The following is a 23,642-nucleotide window of genomic DNA, read 5'->3' as shown; positions in this document are numbered from 1 at the left end:
TAGGTTTTCCTTTTGCTTTTATTACAAGCATATAATATCAATTGGCAAAACACTGAATACAAGCTTCACTATCATAAAATCAAAACATTTAAGCAATATTCCAAAAGAGATTTTTAGATTAAAATCTAGCCACCAATAGTACAAAAAAATTACACACCAACACAAAGCATAAAAAATGTAAACTTCAAACCAAACAGTCAGAAACGTGTGTCTGCAGCGTCACCTCCACAACTCCCACAGCCCCCACGCTCCACGTGGGACGCTAGGGCAGCAAGGGCACTCACCCCCGGACGCTACATCTTTCAGGAAAATCGGTTTTCTTGCACCTGACGAAGCTGTTGGAATAGACATTTACAAGAATGCTACACATGTGCTCAGGGACACGTAATATTTCAGGCCCCTCAGATGTGCCCTAGACGTGGAGACTCGTGAGCTGATGAGACGGCAGCTCCCCAGCAGGGGCAGAAGCTCAGCGATGACTCCGGTGTCGTCCGAATCGTTTCCTAACAACTTACCCCAACCTATTTAGTTTAAACACCAAGGCAAGAAACACATTGGTTTATCACGTGAAGGTCACGCGTGATGCGGTGGAGTGTAAATGATTTCCTGAGGAAATAGAGAAACTGAGCTTTTCGTGATTTATCTGCACTAAATGTATTTTCAGTGTTCTGAGAGCACATCAAATATTCACGTACAAAGAAGAAATCAGTTGGTTCGTTCCTAGAATATTCAATCCAATGACACATTTCAAAATCACTGTAAAATACATCCTGTGGGCTTTGAGAAAAAAACAAATAAATTTCTAAAGACTTCTAATATCACGAGGGGGCGTGGAGGCCGCACGCCCTGCAGGGCTCTGGAGCCCGGGAAGTAGCACCGTCACAGCTGTGGTCAGTGCGGGGCGTGTCCTGGGCCGCCAGCACGCGGGGCCCAAGGCATGAGGCCAGTCTTGGTCACGCGGTCCCCGACTCTCACTGATGGCAGACACCCCCACGCAGGCCCCCACACACTCCTGACAACAGCATTCTCGTGAGGACCACGATGGAGAAGAAGAATCAGAGCTGAGCGTACACGTGCGGAGGACCCCCCTGCACCCCCTTCAAGTCAGCAGAACAGACGCTGCAGACAACTGAACGTAACTCTAGTGAACGCACGCTGGAGCCTGCCGCACAGACGCACAAACCGCGCTTCATCCACGAGAAACAACACACACAAATTAAAAACTACTCAAAGTAAAAAGAAGAAGCTTGCAAAACACCTCACAATTTTCATTTTATATGCCTGTAAATAAAGCTGGACCACTGAAAACAAACAATTGGATGGGAAAATATGATAAAAGGCTTAAAATAGAATAAATAATTTTATAAAGTTAAGTTTTCTTCTTTCTCACCCCCCAAATCTTAAATTCAATATTATATATTCTATCTGAATCTTCTATTTTTATGACGCCTGTGTCTAGTGGGACTCTGCCCCGGTGACAAGCTCGCTATTGCTTGCTGACTGACAGCATCTGCTTTACCAGCATAAACAGTTGTGAAAACTACTTCACAGTAACTCCATCTGTTTTAAAAAAAAAAAGTGACAGGATCCAATCACTAGATGATCCCGGCTTTCATGCTGGAAAAGATGGGTCTCCCTTTGATGTGAAGCAGACGTGCGAGGACAGGGCAGGCTTCCCTCTGCTGAAAGGCCCCCAGCGCCGGCCCTTAAGGCTGCGCCGGACCAGAGGTGGCAGGACCGGACTCTCCTGCAGTGAAGACAGTCTGCACGGGGACATCTTAGAAAAATAGGTACTTCTGCTGCTGAGGTTTCATCAGGGCCACACGCTACACAAGCAGGACCAAGGGTGGTCGGGGCCCAGGGGGACGGTGGCACCGGCTCGCCCGCCTCCACCTCTGTGTATTAAGTACATCAACTTAGCACCGTGGCAAATTCAAGTGATTGCAAAGACAGCCGAAAGGTTACAGATACACACTATGAGATCACACAGTCAGGCTCCTGTTAGTCTGACCCTGAATTAATGGTATTTGAATTTTGACGCTCATACTGTTTAATCTTTCCTTACCTTGACCACACAGAATACCTAAATTCTAATCTTATACTTTAACTGCATTGAGAACACATGGTTTTACAGAACGTTTCAGCAGAAATGTGTATTTGAGGTAGACAGGTAATATTTACTCATACACATCTACTCATTAAACCCTTGAATAGGAACTCTTAAAAAAACAATTCGGATGAAAAATGAGCTTAGGTAACTAATAATTCAAACAGTCCTGGGAGTAATGGGCTTAAATAAAGAGGTGACCTTTGACCAATTCCTAGGGAAAAACTTGGTTTTATGTTTCTGAAAGGCCTTATATTAAAATCACTTGGACTGAGTTAATTTGTTTTACTTATCACTAAGGAGCTGCTTCTGACATTTATGCATATTAAACAGGAAGTAAAAGAAAATAAACAAACTTGAATGTCAGTGAGCCTGACCACTACTTCTTCCAAAGCAAGTTCAAGAAAAATGCTAGTCACCAAGGTGAAGTTCTTCACGGAAAACCCAGCTCTCAGGAGACCATCAAGACTACCTGCCGAACGAGGCGGTCCCCAGGACCCCAGGGCGCAGAGGTGGCGGCGGGGAAGAGCCCGAAGCTCAGGCGAAAGCCACCGGACGCGGACGCGCACGGGGACAGACACGCAGCCGGGACGAGCGCGCACCCAGGAAGGGCCCTCGCCTCACTCCTGCCTCCGGACATTCCAAACTACGATCTTGAAAGAACAAAGATGGATGTGCTGGCAAAGAGTTTATTCTCGAATTTCACAAAAATACGAACGTTTGGGAGGAGAAAGGTTAACAGAGGGTGTGCTGCCTCTGCTGGGTTTTAGGTCCTACGTAACTGAGGACAGCAGCTTCCAACGCACAGGACCCCGCTGGCCCTGCCGTCTGCTCCGGGAGAGGGGGGTGGGCAGGGCAGACGTGCCCGCCGCTGAAGGTGGACCCTGCGGGCCCTGGGGTCTGCACGCCTGGGGCTTCAGTGGAGACACACCCCCGGGCGCCAGCCCCACCCCCACAACCACCACCGATTCCTTCAGCAAAACGAAAAAGGGAAAGAATCAGCGTGAAGTTAACCGGCGGCACTGAGCAACGTGTGCCCTATTTAATAAAAGCGAGTTTTGAGAAGAACTGTTCTGAGAACCAGTGTGGACTGGCCCAGTCCGCTCTGCTGAGCCGCGGCGCTGGTGCTGGGGTGCGGCACCCTGCCCTGGGCTCTGGGTCCCCCGGGGGTCAGAGCCCCCCTGGCTTCACATTCCCTAACGTGGAAAATGAAACACCATGGTTAACTCACGATACTCATGGAAACCTCTTTTGGTTGCTTTTAAATTAAATTTTTATATATCTTCTAAGTCTTCAGGAAGCTAAAGGCAACATAAATATCGTCATTCACCATGAAAAGACATTTTTTTCAATAACTTAGGAAGGATTCAATAAACGTACAAGTATTTGGGGGCTATTGTGAAACCTAATTCATAAACTGAACGGAAGTGACTGAGATTTCCAAGACCTGGAGAGCAAGCAAAGGTCACGTGTTGGAATGAAGGCCGCCGCCTCACTGTCCTCACGCTGGTCCCCGTGCATCACATCTGCAACCCTGTGCCGAGCGTCTCATCGCGTGCGATTCTCTCTCATACAAAAGTGATAAATACTCTGTTCGAGGTCCGGTCCACACGGCGCCCGGGGCAGCACCCGAGTGCTGCACGCCGGGCGCGTGCCCTCGGGCGCCTGGGTGCCGTCTCCGCTGTGCTCACAGCAGGTCCATCTTGGGTCTGTAGTGCAACAGGAGGGGTGCCTTCTGCAAGACAAGGGTGGGGGCGCCGGGACCCCCCGGGGGTCAGCTGCGGAGGGAGCCCCCGCCTGCCCCTGCCCCCACCTGCCCCTGTCTGGTCCCCGCTCGCCCTCGGACCCCGGCCCCAGCCAGCGGTCGGCCAGCCTGTCTCCCCTGCTCTCAGGCAGACCCTGGGCATCACGCCTGTCTGTTTCCTGCTCCAGAAGGGTGCCTTCCGATTGCAGTGGCCCCTCCCTCCCCAGGATGTCAGTCACCTTGACCAAGAGGGATGAGACAAGTGGGGGCCGGGGGACTGCACTACCCATGGCCACTCTGGGGCTGATGACCTCAGAGCGACCGCACTGCTGACAGTCCCACGGTGGGCTGTTATCCTAGGCTCTGCGGTAAACCACACAACCACAGCAGTCTCACCTTGAATCTCCACCTCGTGACGACGACAAATTTGAGTGTGTGGTCCTTGCCAAGGATCTCTTCGTTGCATAAAATGTCCAGCTGCCAGGAGAACAAGACCTCAGTCAGCGGGGCCGAGGGCTTGGCACTCAGAGCGCGGGGCCTCTGGTCCAGGCAGGCACGCCCGTCAGCGGAGAGCCACCTGCCTTCCTTCTGGGGCAGCACCAGCGGGAAACAGCACTCCGAAGGCCCTTCCCTGCCCCACCCGAGGGTGGACAGCACTCAGGGGCCTCTGTCTACACAGGACAGGGCAGCAGCCCTGGCGTGGGACGGCAGCCTCCAGGCCGCTCTCACCAAAAAGCACCCTGTGCCCCGGCCTCAGTCCATCTTGGCCAGGTTTGTCCCTCTCACCTCAGTGGAAAAGGTTATGGGCTCCACAGACAATTCTTCCCTTTGTTTAAAAAAGACTTTTTAGAGCAGTTTTAGGTTCACAGGAAAATGTAGCAGAAGATACGAGTCCTCATATATCTCTTGGCCCCACCCCACAGCCTCCCCCCGCCATCAGCACCCCTGATGTAAACATGTCACACCTGATGAACCTCCATCGACACATCCTCACCTGCCATAGCCACGGCCTCCCCCAGGCTCAGGACCGATGCCGTGCCTTCTGGGGGCCTGGACAGACACACAGCGATGAGTGTCCTCCAGGACAGCGTCACTCAGAGCAGGCCCACGGCCCTGGGACTCCGCGGGGGGCCTGTCCCTCTCGCCCTCCGCCCCTGGCAACTGCGGCTCCTTGTGCCATCTCCACGGGTTTTTCCAGATGTCACAGGCTCGGATCGCAGCGTGCAGGCTTTCTGGACTGGCTTCTTTCACTGTCATACACACTGAAGGTTCCTCCACGTCTCTCATGCCCTGTCAGCTCCTTTCTCTTGGCTGAGTGACGTTCCACTGTCTGGATGGACCACAGTTTACTTATCCACTCACCTTCTGAAGGATGGCTTGGCTTCCAAGTTTTGGCAACTGTAACTAAGCGGCTATAAACATCTGTGTATAAGTTTTCTTGTGGACCTGTTTCAACTCTTTTGGGTAAGTACCAAGGGGCTTGATTGCCGAATTGTACGTATGGTAAGAGTTGTTTTGTGAGAAACCACTGAACTGTTTTCCTAAGTGGCTGCACCATTTTGCATTTCCACTGGCAGTGATAAGTTTCTGTTGCTCCCTGTCCTTGCCAGCATGTGGTGGTGTTGGGGTCCTGGATTTTGGACATTCTGCAGGTGTGGCGTGGGATCTCATTGTTTTAATTTGCATTTACCTGATGACAAGTGCTGTTGGTCTTTTTATGGCTTTTAGGCAGTGCCATGCAGCTTGCAGGACTGCAGTTCCCTGAGCAGGTACTGAACTCAGGCCACTGCAGTGAGTGCGCCGAGGCTCAACCACTGGCCACCAGGAATTCCCAGATAGTCTTTTGAACTTCTCTCTCCAGGAGGGGAGGAAGGGTCCTGACGTGTGCCTCCTGCGTCTGCCATGGAGACAGCACAACTGTGGGTCAGGACAGAGAACGCCAGGAGTGCGGTCCTTGGAGTTCTGTCTGGGAGCCTGCAGGCTCAGGCCCTCTGGAGGCGCCAGGGCTCCCTGGCCCGGGGCAGCGTCCTTCCAACCCTGCTTCCGCCCTCAGGTGGCCCCAAGCTCCCTCTACTTTCTGCTCTGTACGCATCAATAGTTCGTTCTTATTTATCACTAAAATGATTGGGGTAAGATGCACATAAAATTTACCAGCTTAGCCATTTTCAAGTGCACAGCTCAGTGGTATTAACCACCTCCATGACGTGCAGCTACCACCATGCCCATCCACGGACTCTGCGTGTGTGAACCTGTAACTCTGCCCGCTTAGTCAATAACCGCCCATCCCCTCCCCAGCACCGGCAACTCCTATTCTACTTTCTGTCTTTATGGTTCCGATGCCTCTGGGGACCTAGCATAAGTGGAATCGGACAGTATTTGTCCTTTTGTGATTGGCTTACTTCATTTAGCATAGTCTCCTCAAGATTCATCTATGTTGTAGCAGGTGTTAGAATTTCCTTCCTGTTTAAGGCAGAATATTCCATCGTATGGATGGACCACATTTTGCTTATCCATCACCCACTGATGGATGCTTCCACCTTTTGCCCACTGTCAATAACACTGCTACAAGCATGGGGGTACAAATATTTCCCCAGGATCCTGTTTTCAATTTTTTTGGGTATTACCCAGAAGTGGAATTGTTAGATCTCATGGGAGTTCTGTTTAATTTTTTGAGAAATCCTCATACTGTCTTCCAGAGTGGCTGCACCATTTTATATCCCATCAACAGTGCACAAGTGTTCCAATTTCTCCACATCCTCACCACCACTTGTTTCTTACTTTTTGCAGCAGCTATCCTATTGGATATGAGGTAGGTCTCATCACAGTTCTGGCTTGCATTTCCCCCGTGATTGGTGATGTTGATTATGTTTTCATGTGCTTATTGGCATATGTACATCTTTGGAGAAATGTCTACTCAAGTCCTGTGCTCATTCTGTAATTGAGTTTTTTTGTGCTCTATTTTAGAAACAGTCTATCTATTCTGGATAGTAATTCCTGGTCAGATATGTGGTTTATAAATACTTCCTTCCATTCCATACAATTTCTTTCTTTTTTTTTCAATTCAACGAAGTCCAAATTGTATAATTTTTCTTTTGTTTCTCATTCCTTGGGTATTCTATACAAGCAATCATTGCCAAATCCAATGCCAAGTTTTTGTCCTATGTTTTAAGAGTTTTATTGTTTCAGGTTTTACATTTATGTCCCTGATACATTTTGAGTTGATTTTTGTATGCTGTGTTAGGTAAGGGTCAAACTTCATTCTTTTGTACGTGGCTATCCAGTTTCCTCAGCACCATTTGTTGAAAAGACTGTCCTTTCCTCATTAGAGGGCCTTGAAACCTTGTCAGCTGACCACATATGTGAGGATTTATTCTATTCTCTATTCTGCTCCATTAGTCTGTCTGCCTCAACGCCAACACCACAGTTTTGGTTAGTGTATCTCTCTAGTACGTTGGGAAACTTTGAGTCCTCCAGTTTTGTTCTTTTTCAAGGTTGTTTTGGCTGTTTGGGTTCTTTGAGAGTCCATAAAAAAATTAGGATGCATTTTTTTATTTCTGCAAGAAATATTTTTGGGATTTTGATAGGAATTGTATTGAATCTGTAGTTCATTTGGGTAATACTGACATTTTAAACAATATTAAGTCTTCTAATCCATGAATGCGGTATACGTTTCCACTTGCTTCTTTCATTTTTTCAGCACTTTCTATAATTTTCACTGTACGAGTCGCTCACTTCCTTCGTTAACTGAATTCCTCAGTACTTCATTTTTAAGAAATGTTTTTATTGGGCTACAGTTGCTTTACAAAGGTGTGTTAGCTGCTACCGTACACATATGCCCTCTTGTTTGGATTTCCTTCCCATTTGTGTCACCGCAGAGCAGTGAGTAGAGCTCTTGGAGCCACACAGTACATCCTCATTACTTTCTTACTTTACATGCAGCACCCACAGTGCACATGTCAACCTCGATCTCCCAACTAATGCCACTCCGCAGCTTTCCTCTCTTGATGTCCATGTTTGTTCTCCATGTCTGTGTCTCTATTTCTGCTTTGCACATAACATCAGCTAAACCATTTTTTTACATGACACACATATGTGTTAATATATTTGTTTTCTCTGACACTTCACTTTGTATGACAGTCTTTAAGTCTATCCACATCTCTACAAATGACCTAATTTTATTTCTTTTTATGGCTGAGTATATTATTCTTTCTGATGCTATTATAAAGGTATTTAGTTTTATAATTTGCTTTTCAGCTTGTTCATTGCTCATGTACAAAAATACATCTGATTTCTCTGCTCACTTCGCATTTTGCTACCTTGCGGTTAGTTCTGACAGGGTCTTTCTGCGAAATTTTTAGAGTTTTCTACATATTCTTCTTCCTCACTCTTCAGTTCAGTCGCTCAGCTGTGTATGACTCTTTGTGACCCCATGGACTGCAGCACGCCAGGCTTCCCTGTCCCAAATTCTGGAGCTTACCCAAACTCATGTCCATCGAGCCAGTGATGCCATCCAACCATCTCATCCTATGTGTCCCCTTCTCCTCCTGTCTTCAATCTTTCCCAGCATCAGAGCCTTTTCAAATGAGTCAGTTCTTCACATCAGGGGGCCAAAGTATTGGAGTTTCAGCTTCAACATTAGTCCTTCCAATGAATATTCAGGACTGATTTCCTTCTGGATGGACTGGTTGGATCTCCTTGCAGTCCAAGGGACTGTGGAGAGTCTTCTCCAACACCACAGTTCAAAAGCATCAATTCTTCAGCACTAAGCTTTCTTTACAGTCCAACTCTCACATCCGTACATGACTATTGGAAAAATCACAGCTTTGACTAGACGGACCTTTGTGGGCGAAGTAATGTCTCTGCTTTTTAATATGTTGTCTAGGTTGGTCATAGCTTTCCTTCCAAGGAGAAAGCGTCTTTTAATTTCATGACTGCAGTCACCATCTGCAGTGATTTTGGAGCCCAAGAAACTAAAGTCTCTCACTGTGTCCACTTTTCCCCCCATCTATTTGCCATGAAGTGATGGGACCAGATGCCATGATCTTAGTTTTCTGAATGTTGAGTTTTAAGCCAACTTTTTCACTCTCGTCTTTCACCTTCATCAAGAGGCTCTTTAGTTCTTCTTCACTTTCTGCCATAAGGGTGGTGTCATTCTGCGTATCTCAGGTTACTAACGTTTCTCCCGGCAATCCTGATTCCAACTTGTGCTTCATTCAGCCCAGCGTATCTCATGATGTACTCTGCATATAAGTTAAATAAGCAGGGTGATAATATACAGCTTTGATGTACTTCTTTCCCAACGTGGAACCAGTCCTTTGTTCCATGCCCGGTTCTAATTGTTGCTTCTTGACCTGCATGCAGATTTCTCAGGAGGCAGGTAAAGTGGTCTGGTATTCCCATCTCTTGAAGAATTTTCCACATTTTCTTGTGATCTACACAGTCAAAGGCTTTGATGTAGTCAACAAAGCAGATTTTTTTTTTTCTTCTGAAATTCTCTTGCTTTTTTGATGATCCAACAGATGTTGGCAATTTGAACTCTGTCTGGTTCCTCTGCCTTTTCTAAATCCAGCTTGACCATCTGGAAGTTCATGGATCATGTAGTGTTGAAGCCTGGCTTGGAGAATTTTGAGCATTACTTTGCTAGCTTGTGAGATGAGTACAATTGTGTGGTAGTTTGAACACTCTTTGGCATTGCCTTTCTTTGGGATTGGAATGAAAACTGACCTTCTCCAGTCCTGTGCCCACTGCTGAGTTTTCCAGATTTGCTGGCATATTGAGTGCTGCGTTCACAGCAAATCTTTTAGGACTTGAAATAGCTCAACTGGAATTCCATCACCTCCACTAGCTTTGCTCATAGTGGTGCTTCCTAAGGCCCACTTGACTTCATACTCCAGGATGTCTGGCTCTAGGTGAGTGATCACACCATCGTGGTTATCTGGGTCATGAAGATTTTTTTTGTACCGTTCTTTTGTGTATTCTTGCCCCCTCCCTTTAATATCTTCTGCTTCTGTTAAGTCCATACCATTTCTGTCCTTTATTGAGCCCATCTTTGCATGAAATGTTCCCTTGGTATCTCTAGTTTTCTTGAAGAGATCTCTAGTCTTTCCCATTCTATTGCTTTCCTCTATTTCTTTGCATTGATCACTGAGAAAGGTTTTCTCATCGCTCCTTGCTATTCTTGGGAACTCTGCATTCAGATGGGTATATCTTTTCTTTTCTTCTTTGCCTTTAGCCTCTCTTCTTTTCATAGCTATTTTTAAGGCCTCCTCAGACAGCCATTTTGCCTTTTGCATTCCTTTTTTGGGGATGATCTAAATCACTGACTCCTGTACAATTTCACAAACCTCCATTCATAGTTCTTCAGGCACTCTATCAAATCTAATCCCTTGAAACCCACTTAGGTATGGTGTGTAAATCCTTTTAATATGTTGAATTCTGTTTATTACTATTTTGTTGAGGATTTTTTGCATCAATGTTAACAAGGGATATTGTGCAGTTTTCTTGTAGTGTCTTGATCTGACTTTCTCAGGGTTATGCTGATCTCATGAAATGAGTTAGAAAGTGGTTCTCCTCTTCAGTCTTTTAGAAAAGTTTGAGAAGGATTGATATTAGTTTTTTAAAGGCTTGGTAGAATTCAGGGAAGCCATCAGGTCCAGGACTCTTTTTTGTTGCAAGATTTTCTGATTGGTGATTCAATCTCCGTTACCAGCTACACGTCTATTCAAATCTCCTATTTCTTTGTGACTGTCGTGGTAGGCCTTGTGTTTCTAGGTATTTGTCCATTTCATCTAGGTCATCCAATCTGCTGGCACACAACTGCTCAGAATGCTCTCTGAAAATCTATATCTGAAGAAACAGAAGTGATGTCCCTACTTCCATGTCAGATTATATAACTTAAGTCCTCTTTCTTAGCCCCTCTAGCTCAGTTTGTCAATACTATTGATCTTTTTGAAAAACTGTTGATCTTTTCTATTGTTTTTCTATTCTCTATTTTGCTTATTTCCGCTCTAATCTGTATTATTCTTTTCTTCCTGCTAGCTTTGGGTTTAGCTTAGTCTTTTTCTAGATCCTTAAGTTGTAAACTGAGTTTGCTGATGTGAGATCTTCCTTGTTTTGAGATCTTTCCTTGTTTACAGCTATAAACCTCCCCCTTAGTACTGTTTTCACTGCATCATTAGTTTTGATATGTTGGATTTTTGTTTTTATTTGTCTCTAAGTATTTTCTAATCATTCTTTGATTTCTCCTTTGATCCACTGGTTGCTTAATTTCCACAATTTTGTGAATTTTCCAGTTTTCCTTTGGTTATTTATTTCTAACCTCATGCAGTTGTGGTATGAGAAGATACTTTGTACAACATCCTTGAAAATCTACTGAGACAATTTGTGTCTGCTCTTCTAAGGACACCAGTCGCTGGATTTACAGCCCACCACGATAATCCAGGAGGTCTCTTCACTCCAACATTCTTTGCATGTCTACAAAAATCTTTTTTCAAATAAAGATGTATTCAGATGTTCTCAGGATTACAAAGTGAATGTATATTTTTTGCAGGGTCACCACTTAACCTACAGCAGTCTGCCTTCTGACCCCATAAAACCCACATCCACCCCGCGTGCATTTTTTTTAGCTCAAAGAGACTCAAGCCACTCTAGTATCAACTCCAGAACTCCAAATCTCAACTTCACATCATCAGTTCAAAGTCTCAGAGCTTATTTTCTAAATCACAGGAATCAGCTATGGGTGAGACTCTGAGTATGATGCATCCCGAGGAAAAATTCCTCTCCAACTGCGGATCTGTTTTAGGGGTGGGGGTGGGGGTGGGCAAGAATGCCACTCCCTTCTCCAGGGATCGAGCCCATGTCTCCCGCACTGTAGGTAGAACGCTCTACCGCCTGAGCTAACAGGAAAGCCTCCAACTGCAGATCTGTGAAACTAGAAAACACACCATTTGCTTCCAAAATCCAAGTGTGGGACAGGATAGGTATTCTTAGTCCAAAAGGGAGCTATATTAGAAGGCATAAAGACATCACTGGTCTCCATAACATTTGAAATCCAGTATGGAAGTTCCATTTGATCTCAAGATCTGAGAACACATCACTGTGGGTCAAGGTTCTGCTCTCTTGGGCCCGTGTTGGCCTCACCCTCTGGGGTGGCTCACCTTGGCAGCTGAACAGCTCTTACCAGCCTATTTCCTGCTGGTAAAATTTTGGAAGTCTGATAGCCTTCTCTCATTTCTTCCTGTCTCTGTCCCCTTCAGCCCAAGCTGGTGGTGGTTCTGCCACATTCTTAAAAACACTGTGGGTCTCCCACATATGTCCCAGATCCAGGCCACTGACATGAAAATCCTCTGTGGATCTCTCTCGGATAACTCCTCTCTACTCCTCCCATGAGACAGCTGAGCCACCGTGAGTCAAACAATTAAACCCTTTAGCAAAAGGTTGAACAGCTACACACTTGGCCTTCTCTCTAGAGTGTTTTTCTAACAGTCAAATTCCTAATATTACCATCTTTTTACAATCTGGATAGGCTCTAGGTTCCTTTCTGTTTGGCAGTTCATTCTTGAATTCATCCCTCTCCTCTAACATTTCATTATAGAAGAAACCAGACCAGCTTCTGGGGGCTCCAGGCATCCCTTGGCTTGTGGTCACATCACCCAAATCTTGTCTCCATCTTCACACCGTGTTCTCCTCTTTGCGTGTCTCATAGTTCCCTCTGCCTCACATTTGTACAGGCACATGTCATTGGATTTAGGGTCAATGCAGGATTATTTCAGCTAAAGACTCTTAACTTCATCACATCTGGAAAGATCTTTTTTCCAAAAAGGTCATGATTACAGGTTGTGGGGTTGGGGTGTGGGCATAGCTCCGTGGGGGGGCTATGTCCAACCCACTCTTAAGCTGGCCTCCTCTCTCTGTCCTCACTGGCCCACTCTCCTGGGGCTTCTGCCAGACTCCCCCCAACTGGCCTCTCCTGCTTCCTTTTCCGAACCCCAACACCACTTTCCTCGCAGCCTGAGGGCTGTTTTCATCATGAGTTCCTGGCTTTACATCCCACAGGGCCTTTTCCTGACGCTTCTGCACGGCCAGCTCCTGCAGACAAGCCACGTGTGAGCAGAAGCGAATGCCCTCAGGAGGGCGTCCGAGACCCCTAGCGAGTGTGCTTGCTCTCCCTCTGGGACCGCTCTGCTCTGTACAGGTTTTATTTTAGTCTCAGCATTCATCAGAACTTGGAAGTATCTTCTCTGTCTACCCACCCATTCTACCCATTCCCATCCATTTGTTTGTGAAATTAAAGACCAGAATCTCTCCTGCGGTGAAAATCTGTAACGTATCTCACTGCCATCCCATTGGCATCGCCTCTTCTCTTAGCATTGGCCTCCATGTTCATGGGTTCTGGGCCTCCACTGCCTTCATCACTATTTACTATCACACTAACTGGGAGTACTCAACACACAAGACTTTTTTTTTCTGATTGAAAATCTCCAAACAAAATTGTAAAAAGCAAACAAATCCAAAGAACTTCAGAAGTATCACTTCTACAAATAAGAAGTGACTCATTACAGTTTCTGTTTACCTCGTTGAAAGACGAGAGGTTAAGTTTTTTGGCAATGAACTTCTTCAGATGCAGGACTGTGGCCTGGGCTGAGCAGCGGATCCATTTTCGCTTCAAGCCCCGCAGTTTGCTGCTGTTGCATTCCAGACAGATGCTTACCTGCGAGAGAAAGGGCTCAGCTGGGGAGGTGCACCGAAGCTTGCCACGGGGCTGCTCCCCGGAGGCTTTCCTAGCCATCTACCGATCCTGTTAAACCTAAAACTGCAGACGTTTTGGAAATCATAAATCTGTTTTGACCTAAACTCATTACCTTAAAATCTGTTTATTTTTACCATTCTGTGAAAAACAATCTAACATTATTAATTGTTTTATTAATACAGTTCTTTAAAGTAAACCCGAAAATTAATTATTTATTGTGGCAGTACATGCTAGCCTCAGAGTTAAACCGACAAAGGTGGAAATCCTACTGTAAAAGCTTCTAGCTGGCAGGACATACACGCGTCGCCACAGAGGCCAAGTGTCCTGCAGGAATGACGAGAAAAGACATCACACAGCAGCCACCACGGCCCCTACACCCCGGAAGGGCCACCACAGGGCATATCACGCTCGGCCAGCTCACTAGAGGGCAGAGGACTCAGCAAAGACATCACACGTGGCGGCACCATGGACCCCCCATCCAGAGAGGGTCACCAGGAGGCAGCACGCGTGGCCAGCTCACCAGAGGGCGGAGGACTCGGAGCAAAAGCACCAAGTCTCAAGTTCACGGTTAGGGTCAGAGTACTCAGCGTGTGACAAGGAACTTCAAGACAACAAACTAAGTAAAGCGACTCTAGATGGCAGACGCAGTGGAGGGACAGCCTGGCCACGCTGCACTGCTGAGCTGGCCCCACCTGAGACGCCTGGCCTCACTCTGGGGCAAGCCTTTCTTCAGGAACGGTTAGGGTGTGCCAAAGAACCAGACCCCCAAAACTCAAACAAAAGAATCATTAATAACTAAAATATATATGTCTAAAATTACTAGATATGAAAGAAGGAATTAAAAGTATAACTATGAATATAACTATGAATAAAGAGCAGGCAGGTATCTTTTGAATAAAAGATATTCAAATATAACTTCTAAAAATAAAAAACATTCATTCAAATTAAAAACTCAATGGCTGGTCAAACCACAGATTAGTCTCAGCTGAATGCAGATCAATTTTCTGAAAGATCAATGTGAACAAATTACCCAAAAGAAGTATAGACACAGAGGTATCAATTAAAATAAGAAAACAAAGGAAAGGTAAGACACATGAAGACAGACCAGAGTCTGAAAATCACAAGAGGCCAGAGGAAAAAGAGAAAATAAAGGCAAAAGGATGCCCCCAAATGATGCAAGACATTAAGTCCTCAACTCCAGGAAGCAAAAGAATCTGAAACAAAGGAAATCAGAGGAAATCTGCACCCAGACATTAGGGACCCCTCCGAGCACCGGGGACAGGCCCAGGGGACCGGGTGGGTCTGCACGAGGGGCATGAGCCCGGTCACGGGCTTCCCACCATGCCGCCAGAAAGGAAGAACCAAACTATCATTCAGAGAGGAAGTGGAATGATGTCACCAGCAAACGAAGACAGAACACAAGTACAAGAAACGAGAAGCGGCAGCTCAGGAGGAAAGAGCCGGAAGCAGATGGACTAGCTGGGGTTAAGGAGGCGCCCAGGCAGCGGGAGAGCCCTGCTGCTGTTTAGGGGAGACAAGAGGAAGAAGCCACAGGGCCCCCGGCAGCAGGAGCAGGAGGCGGTGGGCTGGGCCGTCAGGGAGGGGGTGCACAGAGCTGCAGAGCGCTCTGGAAAGCCCAGCCTGTGCAAGCACGGGAGTGACCACGAAGCGCACCCCACGGAGGGGCACTCGGGACAGCGACACACTCCCCTCCCACCGCACACCGCCCATTACCTGTCTGTGTTTCTGACCACACTGTCCCACACACAGGACCTTATTTCCCAGACCAGGGATTGAACTGGGGCCCCCGCAGGGGCGTCTCAGCCACTGAACCATCAGGAAGTACTCAAACGTATTACCTATTTAAAAACACTAAGTTAAAAGCATGTTTGTAACTTTTTAACGGCTTCGTTGAAGTATAATTTACAAATATGTTTTAAGTATACAATTTAGTAAGTTTTAGTCAACTTAGAGTTGTACAACCACCACACCACAGAGTCTGAGGTCAGACCCATCACCTCATAAAGACCCTCGCGGTTTTGGTGGTCAATCCGTCCCACCCGGGCAGCCACCCTTGGCCTGCGTCTGTGGACCAGCCTCTCCTGGACGGCCTACAGATGGGATCATACAACGGAGTCTTCCCATCTGACTTCTTTCACACAGTCAAGTGCACGGCAGCACCCTGACCTTCTCCACCTCCTTGCCAACACCTGTCACCACCTTTTTGATTACAGCCACCTTGGTGAGTGTAAAATGCTATTTCATTATGCTTTTAATTTGCATTTTCCTAATGACTGATGATGTTGAACACATTTTTCATGTGACTATTAGTGAAAGTTGCTCAGTTAAATCTGACTCTTTGAGACCCCATGGTCTGTAGCCTGCCAGTCTCCTCTGTCCATGGAATCCTCCAGGCCTAAATACTGGAGTGGGTAGCCCTTCCCTTCTCCAGGGTATCTTTCTAGGTCTGCTGCATTGCAGGTAAATTCTTTACCAGCTGAGCTACCAGGGAATGTGACTATTACACATTTGTAATTCTTCTTTGATAAAATGACTGCCGATTTGTTAATTGGATTGTTCATCTTCTTATTAAGAGTTATATATCCTAGATAAAAGTCCTTCTCAGAAATGTCATTTGCTAATATTTTCTCCCAGCCTATGGTCTTTTAAATTTTTCCCAGTAGTGTCTTTTGAAGAGTAGCAATTCCTTTTGGCTGCGCCGTGTGGCTTGAGGAATCTCAACTCCCTGACCAGCGGCTGAGCCGTGCCTCGAAGGGGAAGCACAGAATCTCAGCCACTGGACCGCCAGGGCGTCCCAAGAGCAGTATTTCTTCATTTGATGAATTTTCTTACGTCAGTTTTCTTTCCTGAGTTGTGTTCTTGGTTTTGAATCTGAGAACTACAAGCCTAACCCAAGATGCTACGGAGTTTTTCTCATGTTTTCCTGAAAAGTTTCCAGGTTTGAGCCCTTACATTTTGAGTTAACTTGGGCTTCCCTGATAGCTCAGTTGGTAAAGAATCCACCTGCAATGCAGGAGACCTGGGTTCGATCCCTGGGTTGGGAAGATCCCGTGGAGAAGGAGAAGGCTACCCACTCCAGTATTCTGGCCTGGAGAATTCCACAGACTGTATAGTCCATGGGGTCGCAAAGAGTTGGGCGCAACTGAGCGACTTTCACTTTCACTTTCCATGTGGCGAGAGGCAAGGGCACGAGTGAATCTTCTGCACGCGGGTGTCCAGCTGTGCCAGCACCATCCAAGACACTGTTCTTTCCTCAGGAAGGGCCATGGCACCTGTGCTGGAATCAAATGACCTTGAATCTAAGAGCTTACTTCCACACTCCACAATGATTAAAAAATCTACCTTAACAACTGCAACACAATGTCTTGATTACTGCAGCTTTGTTTATAAGATTTGATGTTCAAAATTGCCAATGCATATATTAAAGAATGTTCGACTCAAGAAAGTAGAGAAGGAACAAAAGGGAACACAGAGCAGAAAGAAGGAATGGTTAACAGAAAAGAATGTGGCTCCATCTCTGGCAAGAATGACCAAAAAAGCAGGAGACACCAGTGGGATACTAGGAAGAGCAAGAGAGAAATAACCAGACACTTGGCAAAGCCCAAAGACAGACAAAAGAATTCTGTGAAAACCTAAGTCCAAGTAGAAACTTTCCTAGAAAACATATAACTTACCAAATAATCTAAGAAAGGAACAAAAGATTTGAGAAGGATTAAAATCATTAAGGAAATTTAATGTATAGTTTAAAATCTTCCTACCCATATTCAAAAAAATTAACTAAGATCTGATGGCTTCATGGGAAGTTTAAACAAAATATTCAATAAAATGGATGTTCTCAATCTTATACAAACTTTCCTAGAGAATGAAAATGGGAGAGAGAGACTATCTCCAGCTCTGAGACTTCTCCCCTTGAAACCAAAGCTAAACAGATACACACAGTTCCTGTGAAATGATTACATCAGAACATGCAACTCACACCCATGAACACAGCAAGAATCCTCGTGAAGGAAGCAAGGGCCGCCCCAGGAGCTGGAGGCGGACGGGCAACCAAACAGATCACAGACCCCGGAGTCTGGCACAAACAGTGCGTGGAGATGTGCCAGGAAGACCAAGGCCAGCACCCAGGAGTCTGTGAGGGCTGGAATAGTCAGAACACCAGACAGAAACCAGTGGGATCCTTGTTCCGAGGCCTGAGCCGTGCATGCGCCCAGGACACACCGCAGGGCCCACCGTGGCGCCACGGCACATGGCAACCGTGCGAAGTGGCCGCGGGACACACCTCAAAAACAAGCTCAGAAGTCAATTTTAACTGAGAAAAGGCGCCTGTTCTGTAGCGTCTATGGTCTGTGGCTACATCATAAACATGAAGACTCAGGACCCAGGTCGGTAGAGTCCAGCAGGCCCGTCTTGGGTCACGGCCACTCCCGCTCTGCCTTCCTTGGGGCCAACAACAGAACAGCGCACGAGGCGCAGACTGGCGTGGACATGTGGCCTCAAAGGGGTGCAGTGGGGCCTGTGCCCCCGTCCCCGGGACAGCCTGCTGGCTCCTCTGAGAGCAACCAATCACACAGACACCTCTTTGGCATGTTTGTGATAAAAAAGGCAAAATTTAGTAACAATAAAGATAAACGCTGGAGGTTTAAAACTGACAGAACAGGGGTTAACAAGATGGCCCACCCTGCGCCTGAAGAGGCCGGGCCAGCAGCCTGACCCAGACCCCAGCGAGACCTCCAAGTCCAACAGGACGCAGGAAGGCGGAGACATGGCCCCCGGGAGGTGTCCTGCACCCCAGTGTTTGTTCTTCTCTCTGGTCACTGAGACACATCGGAGCACCCGCCCACACTTCAGAGATGTTTCTCTTCCTGAGGCACCCGGGGAAAGTTTTTAACAACACAGAGGCATATAAACTGGAAAATTAAGGTTCCGCTATTCTATCCTTACAACCACACTATGCTAATCATGTCTGTAGTAACTGTCAGTGTGCGTATATACACATATATTTTACTTCTTAAATATATATATGTATGTGTGTTTAGTTGCTCAGTAGTGTCCGACTCTTTTGCAACCCTATAGAGTGCAGCCCGCCAGGCTCCTTTGTTCATGGGATTTCCCAGGCAAGAATACTGGAGTGGATTGCCATTTCCTTCTCCAGGGGATCTTCCCGACCCAGGGATCAAACCCACGTCTCGAGCATCTCCTGCACTGCAGACAGGTTCTTTACCACTGAGCTGCCATATGTCAGAATATATACATAGGCAGACTTTGCTTTATTGCACTTCACAGATACTGTGTTTTTTATGAATTGAATGTTTGTGGTAGATGATGGCTAGCACTGTTTGGCAATAAACTATGTTTTAATTAAAGAATGTATCTTTTTTTCTTTCCCCTCTGAGGGCTTCCCTGGTGGCTCTGTGGTAAAGAATCTGCCTGCAATGCAGGAGATGAATGAGATGTGGGTTCGATCCCTGGGTTGGGAAGATCCCTGGAGAAGGAAACGGCAACGCACTGCAGTATTCTTGCCTGGGAGATCCTATGCACAGAGGAGCCTGGAGGGTTACAGCTCATGGGGTCGCAAAAGACTCAGGCACAGCTCAGCAACTAAACAATGCTTTCAGATCTAACAAAACCTCACACCTGACAGACCACAATATAGTGGAGCATGGCTTTAATATGCACTGGGAAATAAGAAATTCATGATTTGTTTTATTAGAATGGTCTGCAACTGAATCTCAGTGTCTCCTAAGGAGCCTATATGTATAAATGTGTGTGCATGGATATGTTACACATATATTCTGCTACAGCCAAGACCCTAAGTTCTCATGGCTATTGCCGACTTTCTCCTCTTTCAGATGAGCTTCAGAAGCAGTTGGTTACATTCCTATAAAAAATTGATTACAGTCACAACCACTGAGATAAATTTCAGGAGAACTCGAATCCTAAGGTCAACCTTCCATCCAGGAACACCCAGTTATGCAATTTTCTCTGTGTTCTTCCAGAAGGTTCTGGTATCTTTGTTTTGGTCTCTCACATTTATTGCTAGGCTGCCTTAAAGTTCTTATTAATTTTCTGAACAAAGCCACCCACCCTCTGACTCTGACACGCTTGTCCGACCACTGGAAAAGGGGTCTCAGCACCTCGAGGAACTGAGTCACATGCGTGTGCCCAAGAGTCATAGCACGCCCAGCTCGCGTTCCTGTCTCCCGATTGTGGGGTCCAGGGCCCCCCAAATCATGCTAAGTGACAGCTAAGTGTGCAGCCAAAAGGAGGAGGAGGAGAAAGGGGAGGAGAGGAGGGGTCAGGAGAGACTCAGAGAGCCGCCGGTGGGTGCACGACTGTCTCTGCTGTGCCCTCCTCCCGGTTCGTCTCTGTGAGAGGACAGCCCCCCGAGGCCAGGCTGCGTGCCCACCTGCTCCCTTTCTCCCGGCCCTTCCTGCCAGGGGAGACCCCCCCGAGGCTGGGCCGTGCGCCCACCTGCTCCCTTTCTCCCGGCCCTTCCTGTCAGGGGAGACCCCCTGAGGTCGGGCCACGCGCCCACCTGCTCGTCGCTCCGGTGGTAATCACCGTCTTCCTCCTGTTTCTCCTCCGCTGCCTCTTTGTTCGAACTGTCGTCCGCTTTGGTTTCTCCTTTTAGCAAAAACAAAAGACTGCATCACGATATCCAAAGTGTTAAACCGTTATTTTTCCCCCACAGAACACTCAAACGCTATGAAATCCCACGGTGACAGGAGTTCACACGCCTAAGAGTCAGAGGAGCGCTGGTTGACAGGGCCTCAGTCATGAGGCTACGGTGGGGGCGGGTGCGTCCAGGGGTCCCGGGCAGGCTGCCGTCCGCCGCACACAACCAGGTGTCACGCCTCAACTCCGCCCAACAGCATGGCTCCCAAAGCTCGCGCTGGTCCCACACGGCTTTAAAAGTCAGGCCTCCAGCTCGGGAAAGACGGGATTCCTGGCTCCCAGGCCCCGAGCCTGCAGGTATGCAGCCCCTGCTCCTCTGGGCTGGCAGCCAAGGCCTCCCCTTCCCAGATGCTCAGAGATGCACAGAACAGACCAGAGTGCTTAGGAACCTGTGTGGCCCATGAAGTCAAAGGTTTGAATACACTGTTAAAATACGTACAGATTCAAAGCACCACTAATTTTCCATCAAAGCCAAAGAGAAGTTGGCCTTTCCGTAAGAAAACAGGCAAATTGGGAGAAGAGCCCTGGGAGGCCCATCGTGCACACGTGGTCCCTGCACACCCCACCTCCAGGCAGCTCTGGGGCCCCTGCAGGGACCCCCCATGGCCCTCCACGTAAGCCCTGGGACTGGGACCCCACTCCTCAGCGCCCCCCGGTCCTGTCAGCTCCACAGGGACGCTGACGCCCACCACGCCTGCTGGGAACCTGCAGGGGCTCGTGCAGCCACTCACCATTTCGGTGGGGGTCCAGGTGCTGCTTTGCAGAACACGTCTCCCCCTTGATGTCTCCAGGCACTTCCAGGCCTAACTTGTGGTAGAATTCCCTCTGCTTTCTCATTTCCGCTATGAAAAATTAACATGTAATCCTTAATCTTAGGCAGGCAATGAATTATATTAAAATTCTGCACACAAATATTATCACATGAAAAAAAGGGCAGGTTTGGATGAAAAGGTCTGAAGGCTGCTACCCATGAGAAATGAACAACTTTGGACCATGCTCCCTGGAATTTCAGGGCAGCTGCCAGTTGTGTGACCTGGGCCGTGTGCCAGGGTACGACCTGGGCCCCGCTGAGTGTAGGTGCCACTCGCTCCCCCAGGACAGGCCTCCAGGTGCGCCTGGCAGGAGAAGGGCGCTCGTGGTGTCTATGGCTGGGAACCTGGGGGCTGGAGCCGCCCACCACAGGGGAGGGGTCTCTACTGGACGGAGGGGATGGAGCTGGGCAGCAAGCAGCCTCCAGCCCGGCCGTCGGGCTCAGACGCGAGTGGGGATGGGCCGGGAGGCAAGAGGACAGCGGTCCAGGCTGGGTCCTCACACGCCCCTGGGAAGGGCTGACTCTGCAACACAGGCGGCTACTGAAGAGTGGCTCATACCCAGGCAACGAAGCGGCGGCCACCGCTCAGGGCCACACGGCAGGGCGCAAAGGAAACCAAGCCCAGACCAGAAACCGTAAGGCACACTGTGGGGAAGACTGTGCGTGCGCAGGTGACCCACGACACAGCGCCCTCCCTGCATACCACGAGCTCTGTGGGGCCAGGAGATGCCCTGGCCACATCCTGGACTCAGGCAGATGCTGCAGAATACCCGGCTGTGCAGAAAAAAATGAACGTGTGAGGCAGTGGGCGAAGAAGGAAGGAAGTGGGCAGTCAGCTCTAAGGCCTCTCAGAGCTGACTGACGCGCAAGTCCAGTGCAGAGCTGGGGGGCGCTGGAACCAAACGCGCAAAGCCCAATTTGCACCACATTTTGCTAATACTCACAACATTTCAAACTTTTTCATTGTTATTATATTTCTTATGGTATCTGTGATCAGGGAACTTTGATGTTATTATTTTAATTGTTTTTTTTCATTCTGTGTTTTTAACTAAGAGATATACACTACTTTTTAGCCATAATGCTATTATACACTCAGTAGCCCACAGTATAACGTGAACATAACTTTCATAGGCACTGGGAAATCAAAAGATTGATGTGATTCACCCTGTTGCGACACTTGCTTTATCATGACGGTCTGAAGCCGAACCTGCGGTATTTCTGAGGTCTGCCTATACCTAGTTTTAATTCCTAGTTCTTTAATTTTTACCTATCAAAATGAAAAAGAATTGAAAATAACGATACTCGATGTCAGACACACAGAGGTATGGAAATGTCAATTGGGATAACTTTTCAGAAAGGCTGTCACTCAGTAGCTAACCTGTGTCCAACTGTTTATGACCCCACGGACTGCAGCACGCCAGTCTTCCCTGTCCTTCACTACCTTCTGGAGCTTGCTCAAACTCATGTCTATTGAGTCAGTGATGCCATCCAACCATCTCATCCTCTGTCGCCCCCTTCTCCTCCTGCCCTCAATATTTCCCAGCATCAAGGTGACTTACAAAAACTGCTTCTAGTGTATCCCAAGGAAATAATCAGGTAAGAACCTAAGGAGATAGAGCCTTATTTCCAACACTGAAGTATCAGAAACAACCTGCATGCTTAGCACCAGGCAATAGGGGCAGGCCAATCAGAAGCGTGCCTCCCTGCCAGCCTCATCCTGCCCAGCAGACATGTCCAGACAGGACCACAGAGCCTGACAACTCCACTCAACACCACCACCCACTCCCAACCGCGGGTGCACAAGAGAAATCTAACCTAACTGCTGTGCTGGGACACACGCTGGTGACACGCGCTGGTGACACGCTGGGACACACGCTGGTGACACGCTGGGACACGCGCAGTGACACGCTGGGACACACGCAGTGACACGCGCTGGTGACACGCTGGGACACACGCAGTGACACGCTGGGACACACGCTGGTGACACGCAGGGACACGCGCTGGTGACACGCGCTGGTGACACGCAGGGACACGCTGGGACACACGCTGTGACACGCTGGTGACACGCGCTGGTGACACGCTGGGACACACGCAGTGACACGCTGGGACACACGCAGTGACACGCGCTGGTGACACGCGCTGGTGACACGCTGGAACACGCGCTGGTGACACGCTGGGACACGCGCTGCTGACACGCTGGGACACGCGCTGACACGCTGGGACACACGCTGGTGACACGCTGGGACACACGCAGGGACACGCGCTGGTGACACGCGCTGGTGACACGCTGGGACACACGCAGTGACACGCGCTGGTGACACACGCAGTGACACGCGCTGGTGACACGCTGGGACACGCGCTGACACGCTGGGACACGCGCTGGTGACACGCTGGGACACACGCAGGGACACGCGCTGGTGACGCGCTGGTGACACGCTGGGACACGCGCTGACACGCTGGGACACGCAGTGACACGCTGGGACACACGCTGGGACACGCTGGGACACACGCAGTGACACGCGCTGGTGACGCGCTG

The 23,642-nt window shown here is 48.2% G+C and overlaps 1 protein-coding gene across 6 annotated transcripts in view; it reads right to left on the bottom strand.

Moving 5' to 3' along the window:
* PCGF3 (polycomb group ring finger 3) overlaps positions 1-23,642 on the bottom strand; it is a 46,679-nt gene continuing 23,037 nt past the window's right edge. For 5 of the 6 annotated variants that reach the window (XM_065913871.1, XM_065913873.1, XM_065913870.1 and 2 more), the window contains exons 7-11: positions 21,027-21,137; positions 20,156-20,244; positions 13,423-13,560; positions 4,248-4,328; positions 1-3,842 (exon numbers count right to left, since the gene is read on the bottom strand). In XM_065913871.1, the coding sequence (XP_065769943.1) occupies positions 3,795-3,842; positions 4,248-4,328; positions 13,423-13,560; positions 20,156-20,244; positions 21,027-21,137 (467 nt within the window). In that variant the 3' untranslated portion in view covers positions 1-3,794. The remainder of the gene's footprint in view (positions 3,843-4,247; positions 4,329-13,422; positions 13,561-20,155; positions 20,245-21,026; positions 21,138-23,642) is intronic. The other variant, XM_065913875.1, reaches the window with a different exon arrangement.

This window comes from Muntiacus reevesi, chromosome 22 (genome assembly GCF_963930625.1).
Source record: "Muntiacus reevesi chromosome 22, mMunRee1.1, whole genome shotgun sequence".
In the NCBI taxonomy this organism is placed as follows: Eukaryota; Metazoa; Chordata; class Mammalia; order Artiodactyla; family Cervidae; genus Muntiacus; species Muntiacus reevesi.
The sequence above is the reverse complement of the archived record's forward strand: the minus strand, read 5'-3'. Positions and strand labels throughout refer to the sequence as shown.